We start from the raw sequence: 23,786 nt of genomic DNA on the forward strand, positions 1-23,786 counted from the left end.
AAAAGGAAAAGTAAAAAAATCAAGGCAGCGCCGCACAGCAAAGCAGACCTAATACACGTAATAATCCTGAAATCCCACATGTTACAGCACGTCCTGCATGTCATCCTGACCTGACGTGCTCCAAAGACGAATAGTTAGCCGAAATCCTTTTTTTTTTTTGTTCTCTGTAATGTGCTCAGAAGACACAATGATTCATCCGACAAGCAACAAAATGAGAAATGCAAATTTTCTAAGGGATGTGCCCACTGCAGTTTTGCCTAGCAAATTTTTTTCTTTAAAGAAAGGCTGAGCTAGAAAATAAGATACAGCGCAAATGAAAAAAGAAACAAAGCAAGGTAAAAGATGCTGAAGAGAAAAGTGCATAAAATGACTCCCTGCCATTCCTTAACTGCAAATACATTTTACACTACGTGCTATTGATTTTATGCTGATTTGTTTATCTAGAAAACTGCTGCTGCTCGTTCTGCTGTTACATGTTCAGTAAAGCCTTCAGGGCTTAAATCATCACTTAGATATTTAACAATCCTCATTTTAATAAGAGTATACTTTGAATTTTCTATCAGAAAGCACAACTGATCAAAGTGGAATAACCTTAAGCTGCAGGTGTGTGTTTACGTGGTCAGACCAGGCATCATTCAGCTCCCACACACCTGTTTCAGTACAAGAACGACAGCTCCTTCCTGGCTAAATTTCCTGGTGTTTGAGGAGCTGCTCCTCTTTTTGTTGGGAAGTTAGCTCCTGAATGTCACCTGCGCCTTTAGCCGACACGAAGGCATCAGAATCAGAGAGGAGATGAGGGCAGAAAGCAGATCTGAGGAGCGTTACGAGCCACAAGGAGCGCTCTGGACTCTTGTGTTGGGAACATCACACAGATCTGGCTCCTCTTAACATAAAGTGCTGCTTGGTCTTTTCTTCTTTTGAAGACGACAAGCATTTCATTGTAACAGTGTAGATGGAAGATTAGCCCACTTAGCATCCAGAAATCAATCTGCTATGCAGCTCAACAGCTCCTTGTAGATCTTTTCAGCCACTCTTCTGCAGGACTAATGTTCTTTCCTCACTCATTTCTCTGTAATCAACAACTTCATAAAGGAAGATGAGCAGGAAATACTGGCTAAATCGTTAATCAGAAAATCCAATTTGTGCAATCAATGGCATCGATTTATCAATTAATTTGTCATCCGTAATGCTTCTGCGTTGCTTTGCTTTGGATGTTGGTGGTTTTAACAGCGAAATGCACGACTGAAGGAGGCTTTTTGGCAGGGAGTGGCTGATGCAGAGGGCTTAGAAGGATGTCACTCATGGTGTGAAGCTTAATTTGCAAAGCGAGTTAGTGTGAACGGCCTTTTAGTCCTGCTGGAAGGACAGAGACGTGCATTTATGTTGCAGGAGAGGAGGAATATCAGATATGTTGAGGGAGGCTTTGCCTTGTCAGGAATATTGATTAAGTGATTTTGGGTGGCGTCTCCTCCTCTCTATGCATGTGTGTGTGTGTGTGTGTGTTTCTTTGTACTCAAACGCCTGTGTGTCTCTGTGGCTTGTTATGTTGTTAGGCAGGTTTGCTGTTGTGTTTTGCTGTAATTTTCTTGTTTTGTTTTTTTTTGCCTCGGCCGACTGGAGAATCAACAGAGGGCTTTAGATCAAAGAGGACTACAGGTAGATATCATGAATATAAAAGTAAAAAGCAGCAGTGGGAAAAAAAAAAAAAAAGCCTGTACCATCATCTGGATCCAAAATGGAGGCGAAAAAGTTTCCATGACAGAAAGTCTAAAAATGGCCTTTAAAAAGGTAAAGCTGAGATACTCCCTCGCTCCAGGGGGGCACACTCAGAGGGCATGAATAGTGTAGGACCTGATGGCTTTCTCCACACCGCCCAGGCATGCAGTGCCAACGTGGGATTTGAGCCATGTCCACTATAAATAGCCAAATGGTCAAGGAATGGCTTTCCAGCCGCTAACAGCTCCTGACAAGAACTGATCTGTTCTCTGAACTTTATTTCCTGCTTTTCAGTCACGCTCTCATTCCAAAGCGACTGCTGGGGGGGGGGGGATTGCCGTGCTGTGGTGTCACCTGTGTGCCTTGCACCGTACGTATGCATTAACCTTAGGCGCTGCTGTGTGTGGAATAATGACGGTAAGCGGTGCACTGGAGGCTAAGGAGTAAACACACTGCAGCAGCACAGAAAAACAGCAAGCCAGGACTCACACAATATTGTCTTCCCTTGGAGGTCCTGTAAAGACTGTGGTGTGTGGGTGTTCAAGTGTGTTGTTTGTCAGTAACTGTGAAATGCTATAAGTATGTGTAGGCGCAGGGGCAGCGACTGCGTGTCCGTCTGTGGCTGATTGTCAGTCTGCGTTTCATCTCTGAAACCTCACCGGGAAGCCGTATGTACGGTGGATTTCAGGCGGGTGTGTTGTGAGTGTGTGTGTGTGTGTGTGTGTGGGTATGAGCTACAGTACGTGTTCTGCTGGTAAACTCTGCATTAGCAGCAAGAGATTTCAGGCTTGGTCAGCTATGAAAGCACAACTACGTGACAAGAGTGCTGCCGCCGCCCACAGATAGCGAGCCCTTATCCTCTAATTAAAACCCTCTATCACTCCATGTCTCACTTGGCAATCTCTCTATCCTTCAATTCCCCCCTTTTTCACGGTGAAATCTCTCCATCTCTCATTATGTATCCATCACTCTTTTTATCCTTGTTCGGCATTCAAGCCCTCCCTCCTCTCAGCAGCCGCCGAGGGTTCCCTGTAGGCACTGTGGTGTTTTGTTGTGATTCGGGTGATCGAGGTATAACAGGGTCCGGTGGGTCCTTCAGGGCCTTCTCGTCAGAGTAGTCCCTGTCATATGGCTGAGGAAACGTGGTGGTGCTAACGAGTGGAAGAGAGCCCGGTCTCCCCATTCACACACATGCACACGGTACACACACCCTCACTCCAGGAGAGGCAACTCTCTCTGACAGCTCACTGTTTACTCCCGTAGGACCTGTAGCCTGGATCTGCATTTGCAGCTCGAAACTCTGCCCCGGTTTTCTTCCAGTGATTAAGCCGTTGTAGCGGGAGACAAAATCAAAACCTGCAAGCAGGATGAATCCTTTCCTCCGAGTTTCTCCTTGTCATTTGGGCGGCTCGGGAGGCCTGTTTAGTGAGCGGAATTAGCTCATCGCTGTGCAAACAAGCTTGTAAGGAAAGAGCAGAGGCCAGAGCCAACAAAGAAAGTATCTATCCACTCGCTGGGGTCTCCAGGCGGTTATGAACATAAGACCCTCTCTGCATGGTGGAAATGTGTAATCCTCCAGCTGTACTGTCTCAATAATCTGAGGAGCTAATATTGTCAGATGGCACTCTGCTCTCATCGTCCTCGTTGTTTGTTTACCAATGTGAAACTCAAATTCTCTTCCATGGCTGGCCTCAGTCCCCTCCCTACTTGAAGCCCCCCCTCATTTTGTTTTTCTCTCTCCTCTTGTTCGTCATGATTTCAACACAATCACTGCAGATTGGAAAGCAGAAAGCGGTTTTAAAATGTCCTCACGGTCCTTGTCGTTGCACATGAAGATTTCCGCCCGTGCTGTTTTCAGGCTTTTGTTGCTTTTGTTGGACATCTGAGGGACCCCGCCCCCCTGGAGATGACTTGGAGTGTAAATCCTGTTTAAAAGCAACTGTGTATACGAGCCTCTATTGCTTCTCTAAGCAGATTTGGAGAAACAGCACACAGCTCCACGGTCGCACTGTTTGCATAAATAAATGGATGGAAAGTGTGAGTGGGGGGGGGGGGGCGCGAGGGGGTGAAGGGTCCCATTAGATATTATTGCAGCAGGGTAGCTATGGATTAACACTCCTGTGTGGTTACATGTGTGTCTGAGTGTGTGTTTGATAAGCGACAGAAAGAACAGAGTGAGTTGTGGATGAGGAGGAGGAGGAGGCCTGTAATGTGATGCATGTGTTGCACTCGCTGTTGTCACTTTGCATTAATTTTAAACCAAGTGGTGAAGAGTTCCTTACACACCGCTGAATTATAGATTAGAAATGAATTAGGAATGAAATCCCACAGTAACATGCACATACATTGTCACTGCATGCAAACACTCATTATTAATCCATTTGTGCTGTAAATAGAGAACAACTGTTTGTTTTGGTGTGTTTTCTGAAAGCACCAATAAATTCCATTATGCACACACACACACAATACTGTGTTTAATACAATGGGTTACATATATAGTGGATTATTTACTTATTTACTGTATGATTTTATATTCAAAACAAAGCAAAATGTAAAATAATTTACATTGTCTTGGAGTGCACTGAAACAAGCAGCTAAGAAAGCCCCGGTGCACCAGTAAGTCTATTGCTCTACATGCATATGAATGAAAGATGAGGGAGATAATACGAATTTTCCAGGGAAAGTTTTGAGGTTTCCCGAATGAAAAATTTACTTTGGAATAGAGCTAATTATTCCAACATCCTCAGATCTTTCCAGGGCTGTTCTTGTTTGTTTTCCATGAACAATCATCCGGAGCCAAGCTCCAGTGCCCGCTACGCTCCAAGGTGGCTTTTCCTCAGCAGCAAATCAAGGTCTGTGTTGTGCTCAGGTGGCACACGCTGCCGTGTCCTACAGAACGCCCATGTGTCATGTTTGAAGTGAGCTTGGCTCTAGGAAACAACCTCCAGGTTTCCACATCAAAACCAAGAATCAAACCCCCTAATGGGCACCCCACTGTGGGCAAGAATTAGCTGGAATAACCCCCGCCGTCAGGCTTACTTCTCTAAATGCAGGGGTCTCAGAGGATGAGATGGAGGGTGGAAAGAGTGTAAGGTAGAGGGGGAGGAGTAAGGATGAAAGGGAAGGAGGATGCCAGGGGTGGACTGGCACTCAACAGCAGAATTGTAAAAGAGGAGAAATGATCCAGAGAGGTTCATTTGTTCTCCTTATTGTTAAAATCTACTGTATACAAGCAGGACAGCGTGTTAGCAAACTGCCTACCAGATTGTCTGCATGCACACAGGCATGATGGGGGACCAAGACGGTGCACCCTTGCGATGTATTGCATGCTTGCGTGTAAAAGCGTGGCAGACATAAAACGGGACAGAGAGCCTCTGCAGAGACATGCAGCAGCCTGCGCCTGCAGCAAGCTCACAGCTCACAGGGTAATGTATACTTGCTCCTCGCTGTACCAAAGAGAAGGTGACACCAGTCAATCCCATTCTGACAGGGCAGCTGAGATAATAGCTGGGTTTGATTCCTTGCAATAACTCCTGCCAATCAAAATGAAAGACACCGTGATTGCAAGGCAACCGTGAGTGCATCTCCTAGCAGCTCACTGTGTGCCGCTGTGCAGTAAGCATAATTACATAAAATATGAGGCTCGGAGTTGTAAATTCTTTTGTTATTTGTGCTATCATTTCAGAGAAGTATGGACAGAGAGAAAGATGAGCTTGGAAGCTTTTATGGATAATCTGCGCTATGATAACATCTGCAGAGGGGGGGGGGGGGGGGGGGGGGGGGGAGTGAGATAAACATGCCAACGACTTGGCCCACTTTCTGACTGTTTGCTGTCAGGGGTCAGTGGGCGGTCTGTGCAGGTGCATGCACGGCGGGAGTGGGGAGGGTGAGTGCAAGGCCAGGGGAAAGAGCCTTTCAGGTGGAATAAAAGCATTACTGCAGTGGTGGAAAGGTCAGCTGTAAACTTGTATCAAACTAGTGGTGATCACCCCGTGCTGCAGATCTCTGAGGTATTGAGCAGGCACGCTCTAATGGCTTTGATATATGGATTACAGGACTCCCTGAAGAGGTCAATACCATAGCACTTTGTCTCTATGAGCAATGACCCTCTCAAGCTCCATTTAGAAGCTTTATAACTGCAGGAAATAGGCTGGAAAGGCCTCGAGCAGGGCACGATGAAAGAGAACTAATATGAATGAAGTATTTTCTAATCACTTCGACTGTGCTCTAATCGTTGTCCCAATCAATCATCAGCTATGGTCACATAAGTGTTCGGCATCGGACATTATCAGAAGTAGATTTTGATGGGGTCGAGGGAGGAACAAGTAAATCTGAGCGGAATAAGAGCTGAAAGAGACGATTTATCATCCTTTCTTTTCAGGGGGGCAATGATGCTAAAAAAAAAAATTCTGTGTAAAGTCTTTCATCATCTCTTCACGCTGACGGTGAGCCACAGCTGTTAATAATGACAATGACAGACACAAGACTGAGAAAAATTAGTTGATTTATCCGCCGCTTGTCGACGGTTGCCTCCAAAGGAGAGATAAAGCTTACGGTTAATAAATAAAGCAGTGACCGCAGCCGACAGAGCACTAAACTGCGCTTGATTCCGGCTAGTTTCTCTTCAAACGCATGTGGAAATAATGCCAAGCATGGCAGTCCCCCTTCTGTATTGATTTGGAGCTAACCTTTGGCGTGAAGTATGAAAGAAGCCGCATGCCGTGTATGAGTGCCCGCTGTAATTGGAAAGAGCACATTTTACAACGTTGCTCCAGTGTGTTCAATAACAGGCTTCTTGTGGGATTTTTCTGCCTTAGCCTGTCGCTTCCTTTCATTTTCCTCTGCTGCCTCACCCTTTTTCCTCACCGACCTGTCCTCCCTCTTCCCCCTTTTACTCTCCAACTAACACACCTCCTTTTTTTTTCTCCCCCCAATTCTCTTTCAGACTCTGTTCTTTGTGCTGGCTGTGCTGAGTGAATAAGTGGAGCCCCGCCAGCCATGGAGGAGATGGACAGTAAACCCTATCAGCCGTTGTCTAAGGGGCGACATGAGATGGAAATGTCCTACACCAGCTCGTCTGACGAAAGCGAGGATGGCCGCACTCACCACCGCTCCTACACCTCACGTGAAACCCTGCCCGACTATACACACGAGCTTCGCCTCACCCTCGGTTCACACCGGGAGAGACAGAGCAACTACAGCCAACCCCAAACAGGTAACTGGACGTGCTTACTGGGGTATCAAGCTGGCCAAATCTCACCAGAAATGGTGTAAAACTCCTCCATTGCATGCAAGGAAACACTAAAAGTACTTTCTGTGTTCCACTTAGTCACACCCATCATTAGGCAGCTTTACCCCAAACAGGGTGGTCCCTATAAAAACCAATAAATAACACAAAACACAGTAAATGTTTAAAGTAGAAAATTATTTTTTAAATTCTAAAATCCCACAAAACACACATAAAAATTCCACTGTTGAATTATTTGGTCTTGACTGCAAAACATGAATTTTAAAAAAAAAAGCATAAAAGCAGAATTTCCTCTCAGTAAAACCAGCTCTCACGTGTGATTTTCCTGTTTCGTGTCAAAACGTCTGTGCAGCATAATCACGCATTGATGTTGCGATAATAATACATTGCGCTCTGCTAGATCAGGATGTCGATCAAGATTTTTCACCTCATTTCAGTCACAGCAAAAGCAGTCAAAACAAAATTGTAAAAAAAATAGAATAGAAGTGAATAGAAATAGAAAATCTGAGTGAATAGAAAGACAGTACAGACAGCAGTGGAAGTTCTGCACCAACATGTGGGGGGGGGTGCTTTGTTATACAGGCACATTCATGAGAAAGTAACACACCAAAATGACTTCAAAGTTTATTGTATAATTGAGGCAATATCATCATTTAATCAGTTATATTTTCGAAGTGTGTCAATTTGACAAAAAGAAGGAGAATCAGAGTGAATATGACACTTTGTCTCAACATCTTATTGTAACTAAAGTTGATGTGAAAACAACTAAACACCTCATTTTTCTCAAATAAAAACAGAATTAAAGCCAAATTTGCATCGCAGTCACAGCTCAGTGATGAATCTCTCCATGCAATCATTATGTGTCATTGTGCTGTTTTCCAGCTGTATCCAGATGTTGCATTATCAGCATCTGTGGTTTTAGGAAGGTTGAAGTGCTTTGCATGCATAATAATATGCTGTCTGGATGTTTTTTTTTTTTTGTTTTTTTTTTTTGGCTTTCAAGCCAGTTGTGAACTTAAAACCACAAACTTCATTTCAATCTATCTTTATTTGCAAAACAACACTTCACAACAATGTCATCTCAGGGCACTTCACAGACACATCAATTCAAGCTAATTCGTTTCAAACAGCCTATCCTGAGCATGCAGTTGGGGACAGTAGGAGGGAAAACTCTTTCAACAGGAAGACAAAACGTCCAGCTGAACCCGCTCAGGGAGGGCAGCCATCTGCCTCGACTGGTTGGGGTGGACAGGACAGGAAAGACAGAACAACAAACACTGTAACTTTAAACTTCTTCTGAAATTAAAAATTGTTTTGTCCTGCACTGGCAGGTGCTTTCTGGTCTTGATGATATCTGACGGAAATGTTGATCAGAACAAAAAAAAAAAAAAAAAAAAAAAAAAGTATTTTTTTGGTGGATTCTGTTCAAATGAGCTTCTGTCTTCATATAACTCCAAATTAGAGTTTTTAAATTTGCATGAATAAGAACATTGTTGTTTGTGTTATAATGGCTACGGTTACATGATGTTTTTTCATTTGGAATTAAAAAATTTGTAATGAACATATTCTTCTATGAGTTTACATGAAAATAATAATTCCGAATGAAGGTTTACATAAAACCCGTCCTCACTTAATTCCTCTTTCGAGCGGCAGGTTGGGAAGGGTTCTGATTGGAAATAAACAAAGTTGGCTCCCTGCTTCTCGCCTTTTCAGTCGTAATTTGTAAAAACTACATAATAAGAACCGGTTTTGCTGTTATTTTTATTACAAATGTGAAGCAGCAGCTCAACACGAGCATACTACTTGACTTTCTGCAGCAACTGAGGAGGGGAAGAAAGATAGACCACCGAAAACGGGAGGTAAAACAACGCGCGTCATCGGGACAGGACAAGGTAACAAGCATGCTCAGAACGACCGGAATTAACTTAGAGTGGAATGAAGGTTCACATGACAGAGGAATTAAATAGTTCGGAAATAAAATGCGAATAAACCAGACACTTACATTGGAATTAAGTTTAACTCCCAATATAAATTTGCATTAGGAATTAAGTGTTTACATGGTCGTTTTTCGTCAGTTTAAAGTGGAATTAACTTTTATTCTGTATTAAAGAGGAATTAAAACTCCCATGTAAACGCACTGATTGTGTTCAGGTTCGCACTGGCAATCCAGCTTTTTATATGAAATGTATACGGCTAGCGTGCTGCTAACAAGATGCTTCTGGGACATTGTTACAGTCACAGATGAATACATTAATGTAAAAAGATTTGCATGAATAAGCAACTATAGCTTTCACCTACTCAGGAGACATTATGTTCTCTGAATTCAGCAATATGATAATGTGGTGCTGCTACAAATAACTGGAATTATAAAAGGCATCTGGACATATTTTCTTGGTTTAAGATCTAAGCGTTAAGTTTTTTAAATTGGTCAAGTTGGCAAATTCTCTTTTTAGATATTTTTAAGTTCAACCAGTTAATGCTCAGTGGACTAACGTTTGCTCATTTAAATGTGTGTAGTAATTTTTAAGCTACCCATGAAATTTAAACTACTCATCTTGGCTTTTTCTAAGCGTAAGTCCCTAAAGGCTCATGTTCATGCCTTCCTACCATCGTATAAGGATGTGTGGCTGGTGAATTACTAGTGGGATGCAGAAATCAGGAGCACATACACAGATGTAGGACATCGGTGTGCTGACAAATCAAAACCTGAGATGTACTTTTGTAAGCAAAGTCCAAGAAAAACACAATATTTATAAAAGAATGTGAGTCTGCTTTATAAAAGCGGTGTTTTGCACTGCGGGCCACATCACAAGATGCCATTCAGTCTGGTTGCATCACGCCAAGTCAGCTGCACAGGCCCTCTAAGTCAACACTAATGAGTAATTACACAAAAAGATCCTCACACAGGCAGACACACTCTTATATACACACACACAGCACACAAAGAGCTCCTTAAAAGGACCTATGTGAATTACCTATTACAGTCCACAATGAGCCAGAAGGACAGTCAGAGGCAGCCAATTACCTCTTCTCCACGGAGGTGATATTTCTCTCCCACAGTTAAACTAGGTCAACCCCAAACCTCTCTGGCCTCACCTGGGGTGGAACACCACCCTTCATTACACAGACACTCGCAGACAGACACGGCCTGACACAGGCACACATGCGCACACACCATGACACATACACACCAAAAAAAATTCTTCCCTGCCAGTGACAAGAGGAGAAATGGGCCAACGTGCGCCGTGATGGATGGCCTTTATGCAGGTCATGTGTGGTGTTAAGAGAGAAAGTGCTCCTCATAAGGAGAACGCCGCTGCGCAGGGTTCACAGTGATCAATAGACACTCCCTCCCCCCCTCCTCGATACCCTGCAGGACTTACCCACCATGCTAAGAAGTAGCACTAGCTATGCATAACTCCCTGACAAGCCAGCCACTGCTGGGATTTCATGGTCTGAATGCCACCTGCGATGGATTTTGTCACACTGTTCGCCACGCCGTAACTCATCCGCGGCCATTAGTCATCATGATTCTGCTTCAACATCTCTGGCGTCAGAGAGCGCTTGCCTTTTCAGCACTTTCCCAGCTTTTCTGTTTCCTTAACAAACAACATCCTCTGCCATCAGTGTCATCTGGTGAGGAGCAGAAGACCCCCAAAGCAGCCTTTTAAATGTCAATGGCAGCCGGTTCTGCAAAGCACATCTGTTCATCTTTGGGCAACACAGTTATATATAGTCTACCCTATCTAAGTAACCAACTGTTAAGGGGGGACGTTGCCTCCAGTGACGTTTTTAATGGATTACGGCGCTCCTGACAAAGCTTAGCCAGTTTGTCCCTCCTCTAAGTCCCCACCCAAGTTCTTCATATCTTCCTTCATTTTCTGAAGCGGCACATTTTGATCTCTCCTCCCTTCCTTTTCCTTCCCTCGCCTCCTCCAGCTGTTTATTTTCCCTAACACTAATATGTCCTCTCTCTGTTTAATCCCACATCACCTCTTCACTTTCTCTACATCGCACCTGTCTCTACTAAGCCTGTTTGCAGTAGAAAGGCAGTGTTGATAGATGGACCGTTAGGCAGCGAGATCTCCATCTCTGTGATCATTTCACAGTGCGCTGGAGAGCTGGCCAAAATAATTAATTTTTGTTTGCTCATTAATTAGCATAAATTAATTAGTTCACACTGTTTCACATTATGTTTACAGACATAAATTTGTTACAGCTTAAAAGTTTGAACTATTAAAAGCAAGCAGATCTGATCATTTGGATTTGTATTTAAATGAGAACATCTAAGTTGTTTCGTTTTCTAAGACTCATGAAACTGATTAAATAGTCAGAATATGTAAATATAAATGCACAACCTTACTCTCAGCTTTCACTAACTTCTTAATTCATTACCATAAAAGGAAATGATTAGTAGTCGATTAAAATGTAGATAGTTGTTTTTGCACTTGGAAACTTTCAGTTCAACTCTTCCTTTCTGACACATCACACGCTGCTCAGTGGTCTGGATCCCCCTGACGGAACGTTTTCACACACAGTGCGCCCATTTAGTGTTAATTTTAAACATGCAGGACGGTGATCTTCTCATGCATTTTGCTGACTGGAAATGTCTGCATTTTGAGGCTGGAAGAGGAACGACACACAAGATTTTCTAGTTATTTTAGTTACAGTGAACGTAACTTTACAATGTGAATCACACTTTGAATCATAGAAACTTTATTCATCCCAGGAAGGAAACAGGATTTTCATAGCAGCAGGAGAAGTTATATAAAAAGTAAAATAAGAACTGGAAAAGAAAAGCAGCATAAAGTACAGCCCTGCGATGGACTGGTGGCCTGTTGGGGTGTACCCTGACTTTTGCCTGCTAATTGCTGAGATGGGCTCCAGCTTCCCCGCCATCCAAAACTGGAGTAAGTAGTTTAGAAAATGGATAAATAAATGAACAGTAAACACCAATACTTACATGGAATATTAACATGGGATGCATAATGTCAGCAGAGTTAAAAACAGAGGATTAAATCACATGCCAGTATGACAAGATTCACCTGCTGTATTCCTGGCTGATCCAGTCATAATGTTTTATTACCTCACCATTTTAACTGGTCGCTACAGCTGGGTTTTAAGTGTGGTAAAAATCAACAGTGGTTGCTTCCATTAACTTGCTGGTTCTGTTTGTCTTCATTCATTATCCGTAACACTTAGATTAAGGGTCGCGGGGGAGCTGGAGCCTTTGGGCGAGAGGCAGGTACACCCGGGACAGGTGGCCAGTCCATCGCAGGGCCAGCACAAACATTTACACTCACACTCTCTCCTAGGGACAACTTAGATTAACCAAATAACATTCCAGAGTTCCAGACAGAAAATGCAAAACCTCCATAGAAAGGCCACCCAAGTCGAGGATCAAACCAGCAACCTTCTTGGCTGTGAGGCCACAATGCTAACCGCTATGCTACCATGCAGCCGGTTCTGTTTGTACTTTCTTGTTTATTTAAGTTTCATCTTTACCCAAATGGTTTCTGAAGGGGATTTTGCAATGAAACATCAAAAGACAACACATTAGATCAGCATTGTCATGGTAACAAAGCCTGTCTCGTCTTTTCTATCAAACATTGTGATTAGTTTATGGACCTACAGCGGCGCTCTTCATCACAACGCAATGATCATTTCACAAATGATGGTTCTGGTAAACTATAAGCTTAAGTCTAGTTCCATGTTAGACTGTGGAACCCTCAGAGTTGTAAACCTGAAGTCAACAAAGAAATGTTTGACATTGTATTGTGTCATCCGTTGTTTACAGCATTAGTTTAGGGATAATCATCAACCCTCAAACCTCTGCCAGACTTCCAGCCTCGAAGGGCCGAGTTGAATTCCCCAGTTCTACAGTTTTCCAGGAGTTTTACAATCCAGACACAAACTGTAGTGTTCATTTCCAGACTCTATATGGTAAATTCATGAAGAATGATTCATGATAAGATAATCATTCATCACATTTTCTGTTGGTACTATTAGCGAAATATTAGTGTTTTGTTTTTGTTGTTTTGGTTGGCCTTTATGGTGCTATATCTATTGATGCAGTAATTTTACATCATTTTAATTTGACAACTTAGGCTGTCCTAAAAAAAAAACTATAAAGTCTACATGCTCACTGTAGGAAAAAGGGTTGAGCTTCCACGTGTATTTTTACATTTAAATAAACTTAAGAAGCTGATGAAAAAATAGCAAAAATGACTTGAAGTTTTAAAGTTTAAGTCTAATCGGACCACACTGTTTGTTGAAAAACTAATGCTAAAATAGTTGCTATGTGACAACTGAAGCAATCTACACCAATCACATGATGGTGGTTACCAAGAAGGCAATTACAAGTTCCTCATATTAGGATTCTTGTTTTTTGACAGCTGAGAACAGCATTTAATCTTAAACTTAATCTCAAGAAAAATAAAATGGTTTAATGTACCGAAACAGCAACATGTGCATGGTATGTCAGTCAGTGGAGTTTGCAGCAGTAGTTTTTTTATTTAGATTAGATTCAGACTGCAATAGAATGAAATTATAACCCAGAGTGTGTTAACATTTGCATAAAAAGAGTATTCCCACGCTTCGCTTCAACACTGAGTGAAAGTGGTCAGACGCATAAACAGCTTTTTGCTAAAGAAGGATTTCCTCTCTAAGCACCCCTAAAGTCTTCTTGTATTATAAATACGCTTTACTGCAAAATACTTAAAGAGTTCTCGGTTTGCAGTGAATCTGTGTTTGTTGCCATTGTGAAATAGCCTGAACAGCACTCCTGAATTGCTCTCTTGCAGCCAATTTGAGCTAAACAACAGTGTGGAGCGGTGACCAATCTCAGCCCGGTTTATATCCAGTTCCACAGTATGTGAGCTACAGTTGGTCTTGACCCCATCAAACACGCGCAGCGGGGTACATCACTGGCCATAGGAGTGGTCAGCAGGACTGTGGCCTTTATTGAAACACTGCGGTTCATGTTCAAAGTTCCTGACCGAACACATGTATTAACCAGACTAAGTGAGAAAGCTGAGAAGTCTTTCTGTCCTGACCTCTCACCGGAGCATATAGGCTCTCTGTATAGATTTCAATTTCTCCCTTCAAAATTACATCAGTTCCATCACTTCCACTTTTACATGGCAAATAGAAAAGTCAGGTAGTGAGGAAGGAAATTCACTCCACTGCTTTCACAGGGGCAAACAATAAAAAAGTAGAGCTCAATTGAATTGAATTGAATTGAAGTGTAACCAGAGGACTAACACAGTATATCTGATGTTCTCAGATAACAGGTTGATGCCTGGGATTGGAGGCTGTTCTAATACCTGAAAGTGTATGAAGCTCAATTTTTCCCCCTCAGTCTGAGTCAATATTAATAAGGTTTGATCTTTATCTGATCTCTTCACCCCACCAAGGAGAATATAGATGAGATCAGTGCTCTGTTTGAGCAGCGGTTCGATACATCTCAAGCTCAATAACACACATCAGGCTGCCTGAACAGGATATAGCTTCTCTGCAAATGGTTAAGAAAAATTGAGGGTGGCATTTTGATTTGGATTTCTGCTGGAAATAACTTTTAATAAATGCTTGCTCAAATAAAACCCCATCTCCTGACGTAATTTAGGAGGTGTGCAGTGTGGGGCTTGTAAATCCCTGTCTATAACAAGCACCTGGTCAGCTCGGCTGCGGAAGCAAATAAAAACACATGGCCTCACTAAAGTTCTTTACAGCCCTGTGTTTGTGTGATGTAAACCCACGTTTGTCTTTCCCTTCCTCTAGAATTAGACTTCTGTAAAGCTGGACAGATGAGGAGCCCAGATTACCACATCCACCAACAGCAGCAGCAGCAGCAACAGCATCAGGAGGAAGAGGAGGAAGCACTGTGCTCTGGACCGGCACACGTCCACAGTCGCGGTTACTCCCTCGGCGTGGGTTCCGACGTGGACACGGAACCGGAGGTGGACCCCTCTCCTGCTCACGGCCTGCAGCACATGTGGATGCGTGGCCTGAAGTCAGAGCAGAGCTCCTGTCTCACAAGCCGAGCCAACTCTGCCCTCTCTCTGACTGACACCGAACATGACAGGAAGTCTGAACCTGACAATGGTGAGTGAAACAAAAAAAAATCTCTTTTTTCTGTCTCTTCAGGGGATTGTGCCTCGCGATGTAAAATGAAAGGGGAGATTGGCTTAACAGCTGATTTAGTGGTACACCTTTGATCATTTTTGTTTCTGTTTGAGTAAAAACAATGTGCTGAAGTTGGGATGTTTCTGTGTGTGTAGTGTTTAGAATTAAAGTGCACAATGAAAAGTTTTTGCCAATGACTGCAAAGAAACACAACATATGACGTTATACATATTTTAAAGGTGTAAGTCACAGCCCAGGGCAATTATAGGGATTGAAGCTCCGGCCGTTTGAACTAATGCTAATGCTAAAGTTCCTCTTTCTTTGAAGACTCTTTGATGTGATTCAATAATAAAAAAAGAAAAAAAAGTGCCATTGGTTATTTGGTGAGCTTGCAGTGGCGGTGTTCTCGGGGCTAACAGGGGATGGAGCTAATGGAGAGTCCCGCAGCAGACCTGCACGGGATATAACTTGGAAAATGCAACGTGATTGTTGTTAACTTAAAATTCCAATTTTGTGACAGCTTTAGTAAAAAAATAAATAAATAAAGAAGCTGCAAAATTTGCAACATTTTTATTCCATGGAAAAGCACCTCAGATTTATGTAAAATACTAGTTATTTAAATGTAAAGGTATTTATAGAAAAAAAAAAGCAGACTAGGAGAATATGTCACCATCTAGCAAACAGCCAGAAAAACAAACAAACAAACAAAGTAGATCTGAATGATGTGGACTCATCTTGGTTCTGTTGGATAAAAATGTTTTGACAGATGACATTTGTAAATATGGTACAAAACATATTGTTGTCAGGAAAAGTGGATCACAGAGAGAGGGGAGGTGAAATGCAGCCACAAGCCCCCAGCCAGGATTCGAACCTGCTTCGGCTGCTTGGAGGGGCTGTGGTCTCTGTATAGGAAAAAAAACCCTCCATTAGGACTGGAAAAATGTCATGCACTGTTCTGCGGCTCTGTCAGAAACACATCTGTCCCACACACATCTGCATGCTAGTCATCAGAAACCAGGAAGTAAATTCTTATTCTGGTTCTACCAACGGCTCTGGTTGGGTATGGTACAGGTATGTACGCATTTTCTTAGAGTTTTCACAGACAACAACTAGGAAGGGTACCAGAATATTTAACCCAGAATCCCCCACTGTTTTGGGACTCTTGTGTTGGGGTCCAGAGCTTGTTGCTATCTGTTGATTGGTCGAAGAAGTCTTACTTCATGTGGAATTGCTACTCAAAACAAAACAGCAACAGCGCCATGTTTAAATTTACTTCCTTAAGGGAAGGTGTTGCGCTGCTAAAACGTCATGCTAACACATAACCAGTACATTGATCACTACCCAGCCGATAAGCTACCTAACGGTGTGTTCAGACCAAACGCGTTTTGAGTGTCAAAAACGTTCAAAGCGCTGAACGCTCGACGCTGGTCACTAACTGCCACTTTTGTGTCCGACGCCCAAAACGCTCCCAACGCTCCTGCCGCATTTGCCGCTTGTCTGGAGCAAGCGGCAAATGCAGCGGAAAAGAGAGGAGGGAGGCGGCGCTTTTCTTCCGGTCAGTCTGAATGATGGCGGATTCAGTAGAGAGATGGCATTGTTTTATTTAATAAATAAAGCTAGAGAACGTTGTCGTGGGGCAGTGATAGTCACTGTTAATGCAACAAGAGCCGCACTCAGCATCTCAGCCCCGTGTCTGGGTTCACCACAGGAATCCTCCAGGAGCTGCGATGCGAGCTGATCGTTCTGACTGGTTGACGCCCCGCGTCAAGTGGCCAAAGTTCAGCTTTGTCCATCTCTGGCTTTTGACGTGCGTTCCGCATGGAACGCAGACGCCCAAAATGCTGAAAACGCGATGCGAGAAAGCTCGACACCCCCTTGCCGCGCTTCCACATAGACTTTACATGGAAACCTGCTGCTCTTGACGCTCAAATCATTTGGTCTGAACACACCGTCACGCTACAGGTGGCTTTGGAAAGCAACCAAAATCAGGATTTACCAAACTGCACCAAAGCATCTGATCTGAACCTGCTGGTGCAAATGGGGCTTTAGTGACATACATGTGTCAGGCAAGAACGGAAGCAATTTGTCAAAGTTGTAGTTTTTGAACTTTTGGACATTGGACAAAATTGCAAGGACATGCAGAATCCATGAGGATTGACTGAATTTGCATTGATGGACGCAATCCCAACAACATGAATTCCTGGAGGGACTGCGGAATATTTTCATAAAAGGATCAAAAGCTGAGGCAGGGTTTGGTTTAAGGGTTTAAGGAAGAGCTACTGAAGGGGTCACAAGTCTGCAGTGTGACTGGCTGCCTGAGGGCAGCTGACAGCCGCCTCTGTGGGAAGACTATAGTCTGGAAGGAGGAGAAGTTGAGAAGCAGGAGTGGGGGGTTGCGATGATATGGGGCCAACTAGAGAAGAGTCTGGTATGGTGCCAGCTATCTGTCTTGCACTGCTGGGCTTGGCTTGGCTCCCTGCAGATGGAGAGTTAGTTAGAGGTGCGCACAAACAAAAGCAGAGCTCCCCAACCCGTCCCCAAGGGCACTGTCTGTTTATGTGCCGCAAAAAGGTGGAACATATTCAGTGGCTGAGCAAAGGGAAGGGCGATAGAGAAGGAGAGAGATGTGGGTGGGCATGGGGGGTAGAGAGAATTACAGATGGAAAGAATATGAGACAGGCAGAGCAAAAAATGCAAATGAGAGAATAGAAATGGTAATGTAATGGTATAATTAGAACGAGAATAAAAGGAAATGAGTGGTGGAGGTTAAAACAGGTGAAGGAGAAGGTAGTTTCAAGTGTTACACAAAGACGATTGGAGAAAAAAAGGACTAAGACTGAAGATGGAACGTGTGAGACAGGATGTGCTTGTTTATGTTTGGTTTGTGCCCAGAGGTGCTGTTTAATGATGGGCCGGCTGGACGGGGAGAGTCAGCCTAACGGAAAGAAATCACACAAAAGAAAAGAAGTGAGACTGCGAGGGAGAGTGCTCGCAGCACGACACTGTAATCAATTTCTGATGGCGGTGTGCATATGCACCAAACTTATTACCATTTGAAATGAGGGACTCCATCTTTTTCGGAGGTCAGAGTAAAAAGAAACCAAACATGGAGGGAGGTAGATGGGAATGCAACAGAGGAGAGAAAATAGAATGGATGAAGTGACAGGAGCAAGAGGAGAGGAGGTTAAATGTTCAAAGACTCTGGCTTTTCTGCTACAGTGCACCCAGAAAGCTGGTTTATGCCTGGATTCCACATGTCACATGATGATATATAGCCTTATTGCTCTCCAAACTTTGACACATTCTCAAGCTTTTCCTTTCACTCACACTTACCCCCCCTCTCGTCTCTTTTCGTCTCCATCGCTATCCTTTACGCGGCAACATTTCTTTTCCCTCTCAACCTCTAGCAGCCCATTTATTCTCATCCTCTTCCTGTCCATCTCACTCTGACACATGGCCAGGTGTGCCCATGCGTGGCATCCTCTAATAGGAAATGCATTATGGATGTCACATTCCTCTCCATCAGCACAACAAAGTCTCGCACGCCCCTCTGTTCCCAGCGATAATGAAAGTTAGAGCCACTCGCAAAAAGATGTTGGCATAAAGGGTCTGGAATCAAAAAGCTAACGTCCCTGCCAAAATGAAAGTGCATTTTAAGTCGGCCCGACCTTGCTCTCCCTTTGTCTTCAGAGCACCCCCCCTCTCCACCCCCTCTGAAACCCATTAATGATGTCAGCTTCAAACTGGCAGGAATCCTTTTGTTCCTCTTCTGATTGAAGCTGACAAGTCAATTTAGTCTCTGCGTGTGTGTGTGTGTGTGTGTGTGTGTGTGTGTGTGTGTGTGTGTGTGTGTGTATAGGTGTGGATTTGAGCGTGAGAAAAATAGACGGAGGGTTTGACACATTAAGAAAGAGCGAAGGAGAGCGATATGTTCATTCTGCGCCGCGTTTGTGCATCGTTTCCTTTCTCTTACGCGCGTGCATGACGAGGCTGGTGGTGGAGACGGTGGAGGGGTAGCATGTCCAACTGTGACACCTCCCTTGAGCGAGGCTGCGGGTGTCTAGCTAGCACCAGCCAAACCTGCTGACAAACTCAGGAAAACATCAACACCCTGAATTGACGAGAGTGCGGCGTAACAACACAGGAGATTGGCAGTAGAAAGACAAAGCGTGGTTCAGCCAGAGTTTACTGCTGACAGACACCTGCTGACAGCGCTACATGGCCGAACATATGCGCACGCGCAGGTGCCTTCGCTAAACGTGTCACAAGCCGCTTCCTCTGCTCAGATTCAGCTGCAAGTTTAACTGAATCTCATGCAGCTGGGATCACTGCATCAGTTAACCTAAATAAGTTGAGCAAACCCATTCAGGTTCTTTGTACTGATGAGGGGTTCTGAATTCTCAATGTTCATCAAGCTGCTGCCAAACATTTTCCTCAAATTAGTGAGTCATTTTTATTGTTAAATGAAAGTCGTGAACAACTCTAAAGCATTGATGTTTTCTGCAGAAAGACTTTCTGCAAGACTTTGTAACCTTGCTGCGCTCTTGCAGCCAAAAGGAGGCCTCGAGCCTCTACCATGGATCCTTTGGCCTCGGTTGAGCTCCTATCTTCAATTTTTCCTAATAGGACAAGAAACACTATTTTATAGTCTTTTTGTTTAGGAGAAGATATAATAACATGGAACCACATAATTGGAAGTGTACGGTGAAAGTTAAAATGGCCAGAAACCAGCAGCACGTTGCATTTTGGTCACACAGTAAAACCATTCCTGCGGTGAACACAGTGAACGTTAAGATGAAGCAGAGTTTGTTTTAAAAAATCAACCTTAAAGTAACAGAAGTAAAGTCAGATGATGAAGTGATTAGCAATATACTTTCTAGTTTTCTGTCAGTGGTCTGTTTCCATGGTAACCAACATTCAATACATTGTGCAATATTTAGAGAGATGAATACTGTAAGTCTTCATTTATGCTCTGAAATAATAACACACATAGAGGGAGTTTTCTATTCATCCTCTGCATTCTTTACATCTGTATTTTATTGTGTAACTCTTAAATGCATCTCTTCTCTAACACACCTGAAGAAAATGGCTGAATTCCCTCATCCACATGTCATGCAGAGACTTTGTAATCACCCATTCGTTTGATTCAGGTTTGTTGGAAAAGGGATGGATTTAAAAGCTGGATAGCACAGCTCAAGGAATGGACTCGGGCACCCAGATCTAGAGAGAGGGTCTTGGCTGCTGCCTGGAGAACGAAGCGGGGCTGGATATCAACATTTTGATTGGATTAACCCTAACTCTAACTGTAACCCTAACCACACCCATTTGACATCCAACTCCGCCCATTTGACATCTTACCACGCCCCAATATCCAGGCCCACCCCATTCTCCAGGCTGCAGCTGGGGGTTATGGATCTAGGTGGATCAGAGATGAGCAGTACCACCGGAACCTGCAGAGGGAGTGGTCACGTTTACATCAATTCTGCTTTAAACTGGTGGAAATTGGCCATGTAAACACTTAATTTGGAATTAAACCTAATTCCAAAGTTAGCGGCTTGTTTATTCACAATTTAAATCTGAACTGTCATGTAAACCTTAATCTGGCTTTAAGTCAATTCTGATCATTCTGCGCATGATCGTTACCTTTTCCCGTCCTGATGATGTTCATATTCCGCATGTTGATTGGCCTCCCGTGTTCTGTTGTCTATCTTCCCTCTCCTTTTCAGCTGCTGAAAAAAAGTGAAGTCTTACGCTCATGTCGAGCTGGTGCTTCAAAATTATGTGGTGAAACTGGCACTCACACCTGCCCCGTCCAATCAGAACCCTTCCCAACCCGCCGATCTAAAGCAGCAGTGAGGATGTGTTTCCATGTAAACCTCTTTATGGAAGTATTATTTTTATGTTCTCTCATGGGAGAACATTGTTAATTTGGAATGATTTAATTCTGAATAAAAACACACTATGTCACCGGTGCTGTGCAATTCAGCTCACTTGAGACCGGTGAAAGGAACAAAGAAAAAGACAAAGAAGGTAAACAGCCTTTTTGACATCTCTGAACATTATCATTATGAACATTATCATGATCTTGTCCACCATCTCCATGCTTGCTTCTCTCTGAACTGACTTTGCCTAACAACCATATAAATATAAACCACTAATAGAAATATGTGGGCAGTGATGTTTGACAGTGTTTGACATGAACATACCTATTTACATACACTAATGAAGCATAACTGAGGCATAACACACTCCTTGATATATGTTGCTGAAGCCCCCGAAGTATTTTCAACTGTGGGTCAGCTTAATACATTTGATGTAAAAAATTCAACTAATTTGGCCCCTTTGCATCACCTGTTGTCTAGAACCTGCAGGAAAAGGCTCTACCCCCCAATACCCTGCACTGAAATACAACAACAAACAACAGAGTTGTTTCTTATTTAAAAGGTAACATTCATCTCAGCAAAGTTTAAGTTTCCTCGTTAGAAATTCTCAGTTTTCTCATCTAAACTGAGTCTGAATCAAAACTTTCTGACAGCAAAGCAGAGCTCATCTGATTATCGGTGGCATCTGAGATTGTGGAAATCAGCTGGTGAAACTCACCATCTTCTGAAACTGTGGGATCTTAGGGAATACTGCTGTGTAGATCAGGGGTGGGAAACTCCAGTCCTCGAGGGCCACAGTCCTGCAAGTATCAGAAGTTTCGCTGCTGCAACACATCAGACTCAAATCGACGGGTTATTAGCAGACTAGTGCAGAGCCTGTTACAGCAGGTAAAATTCCAAGCACTTGCAAGACTGCAGCGCCCAGGGACCCAGTTGCACACCCCTGGTGTAAATCTGTTATAACTTTTTTTTTTTTTTTTTTTTCAAAAGGCACGAGCCAATCCTGCTAATTTTGAAGACTTTGCACAACAACTTATTCACCATAGATTTATTTCACACTGTTTCTAAGCTGATTTCTGGAGGCTTGCTCAGTCTGTCGACTCTTTCATCCTTCTCATATGTGTGTGCGTGTGTGTGTGGGTGGATGTCACACCCCCCCCAACCCCAAAGAACAAAGTTCCCGCTTGACTTAAAAAAGTGGGAAAATATTTAAAACATAATTTTACTGCTATATGAGGAATTATATTTACAGTTATATTTATCTTACATTGCATTATTTTCTCTTCAGGTATGTCAGAAAGAATGATTTTTGGCTTAAATGTTGCATTTTATATATATATATATATATATATATATATATATATATATATATATATATATATATATATATATATATATATATATATATATATGTATATATATATATGTATATATATGTATATATATATATATATGTATATATATATATGTATATATATATATATATATATATATATATGTATATATATATATATATATATATATATGTATAATATATATATTATACATATATATATATATATGTATTATATATATATATAATATATACATATATATATATATATATATATATATATATAATATATACATATATATATATATATATATATATATATATATATATATAGATAGATATAGATATAGATATAGATATAATATATACATATATATATATATATATATATATATATATATATGTATATTATGAAGCAGTAAAATTGACAGGCCTGTCTTTGCACAGTAAATGGATTGGACTTTTTAAACAGCTAAAATAAAATGTCTTTGGGCTCTGACTCCTAAAGATGGCTGATGTGTAACAAATGATTTGACTGTGTCTTACAAACCGTGAATATGTGTATGACAGCTCACCTGTCTGCAGTGTGCAGAAACATTGGCGGCCATTTGTTCTGCTGGATCCTGACCACTTAGGAGCTGTGAGGGTAGTTCATAAATGATAATAAATAAATAATCATAACAGAGGCTGGAAGAGCATTGAATAGCTGTAGATATTATGAAACTATAAGAGGAACAACATTTAGAACTTTTACTTTCAGGAATTACAGCTAAAGTCTAAAAAAAACCTGCATTGATTTGACAAACTGTTCTAAACTTCATGTCTGATGTTGATGCTAGATGGACGAGCCACTGAGGTTTTAGACATTACCTTGTTCTTAAGTTCTGCACACATTAATCTAAGCGCGTTGAAGCAGGAAACATTTAAAACCTGCAAGACTTTAACCCTCGAGAACCAGAACTGAACATGTCTGTAAAACAAAACGTCTCTAAAAGTGGTTACTGAAGTAAATTGCTTTAGAGATTTTGAAACAATACTGTCGCTGTGGAGACTTAATGAGGAGTGGGTGTACACAAGTACACCACAGACAAGGAAAAGTCTGGAATAGAGTTGAATGAGCGAAGTGAAGGTCAGACATCGGCAGGCTGAGTTGTATGCGTGGATGTATATAGAGAGACGCCGACAGAAAGTAAAAGATGACAAGAACTAGGAACAAGTTATTACTGAAGAAAAGGAATTTGGAAACATAAATGTAATAAGGTAATATTAATATATTGAAAAAATAATATGAAAATAATAAGAAAAAAGGCAATAAGTAACTGAACATAACCCAAAACCTTGACAACCCCCATGAGAACCGACTTCCTGGGGTGTAAAATAATTTCCCGGGAACTCAATTTAGAGCCTTTTCCCTCCAGTAGAAGAACCCTGAATTCCTCCAAAGGTACGTCAACCCTTGGGAGAAGTTCTGCGATGGAATAGG

General features: G+C 42.3%; 1 protein-coding gene across 1 annotated transcript in view; it reads left to right on the top strand.

Annotated features, from left to right (window-relative positions):
* Positions 1–6,714: 6,714 nt before the first annotated feature.
* The window catches only part of tenm1 (teneurin transmembrane protein 1), a gene marked incomplete at both ends in the record, with an annotated part of 226,610 nt that continues 209,538 nt past the window's right edge, over positions 6,715–23,786 (top strand). Inside the window, 2 exons of the mRNA XM_079250462.1 lie at positions 6,715–6,931; positions 14,744–15,067. Coding sequence (XP_079106588.1) covers positions 6,715–6,931; positions 14,744–15,067 — 541 coding nt within the window. The remainder of the gene's footprint in view (positions 6,932–14,743; positions 15,068–23,786) is intronic.

This window comes from Telmatherina bonti, assembly GCF_933228915.1.
Source record: "Telmatherina bonti genome assembly, chromosome: 12".
NCBI lineage: Eukaryota > Metazoa > Chordata > Actinopteri > Atheriniformes > Telmatherinidae > Telmatherina > Telmatherina bonti.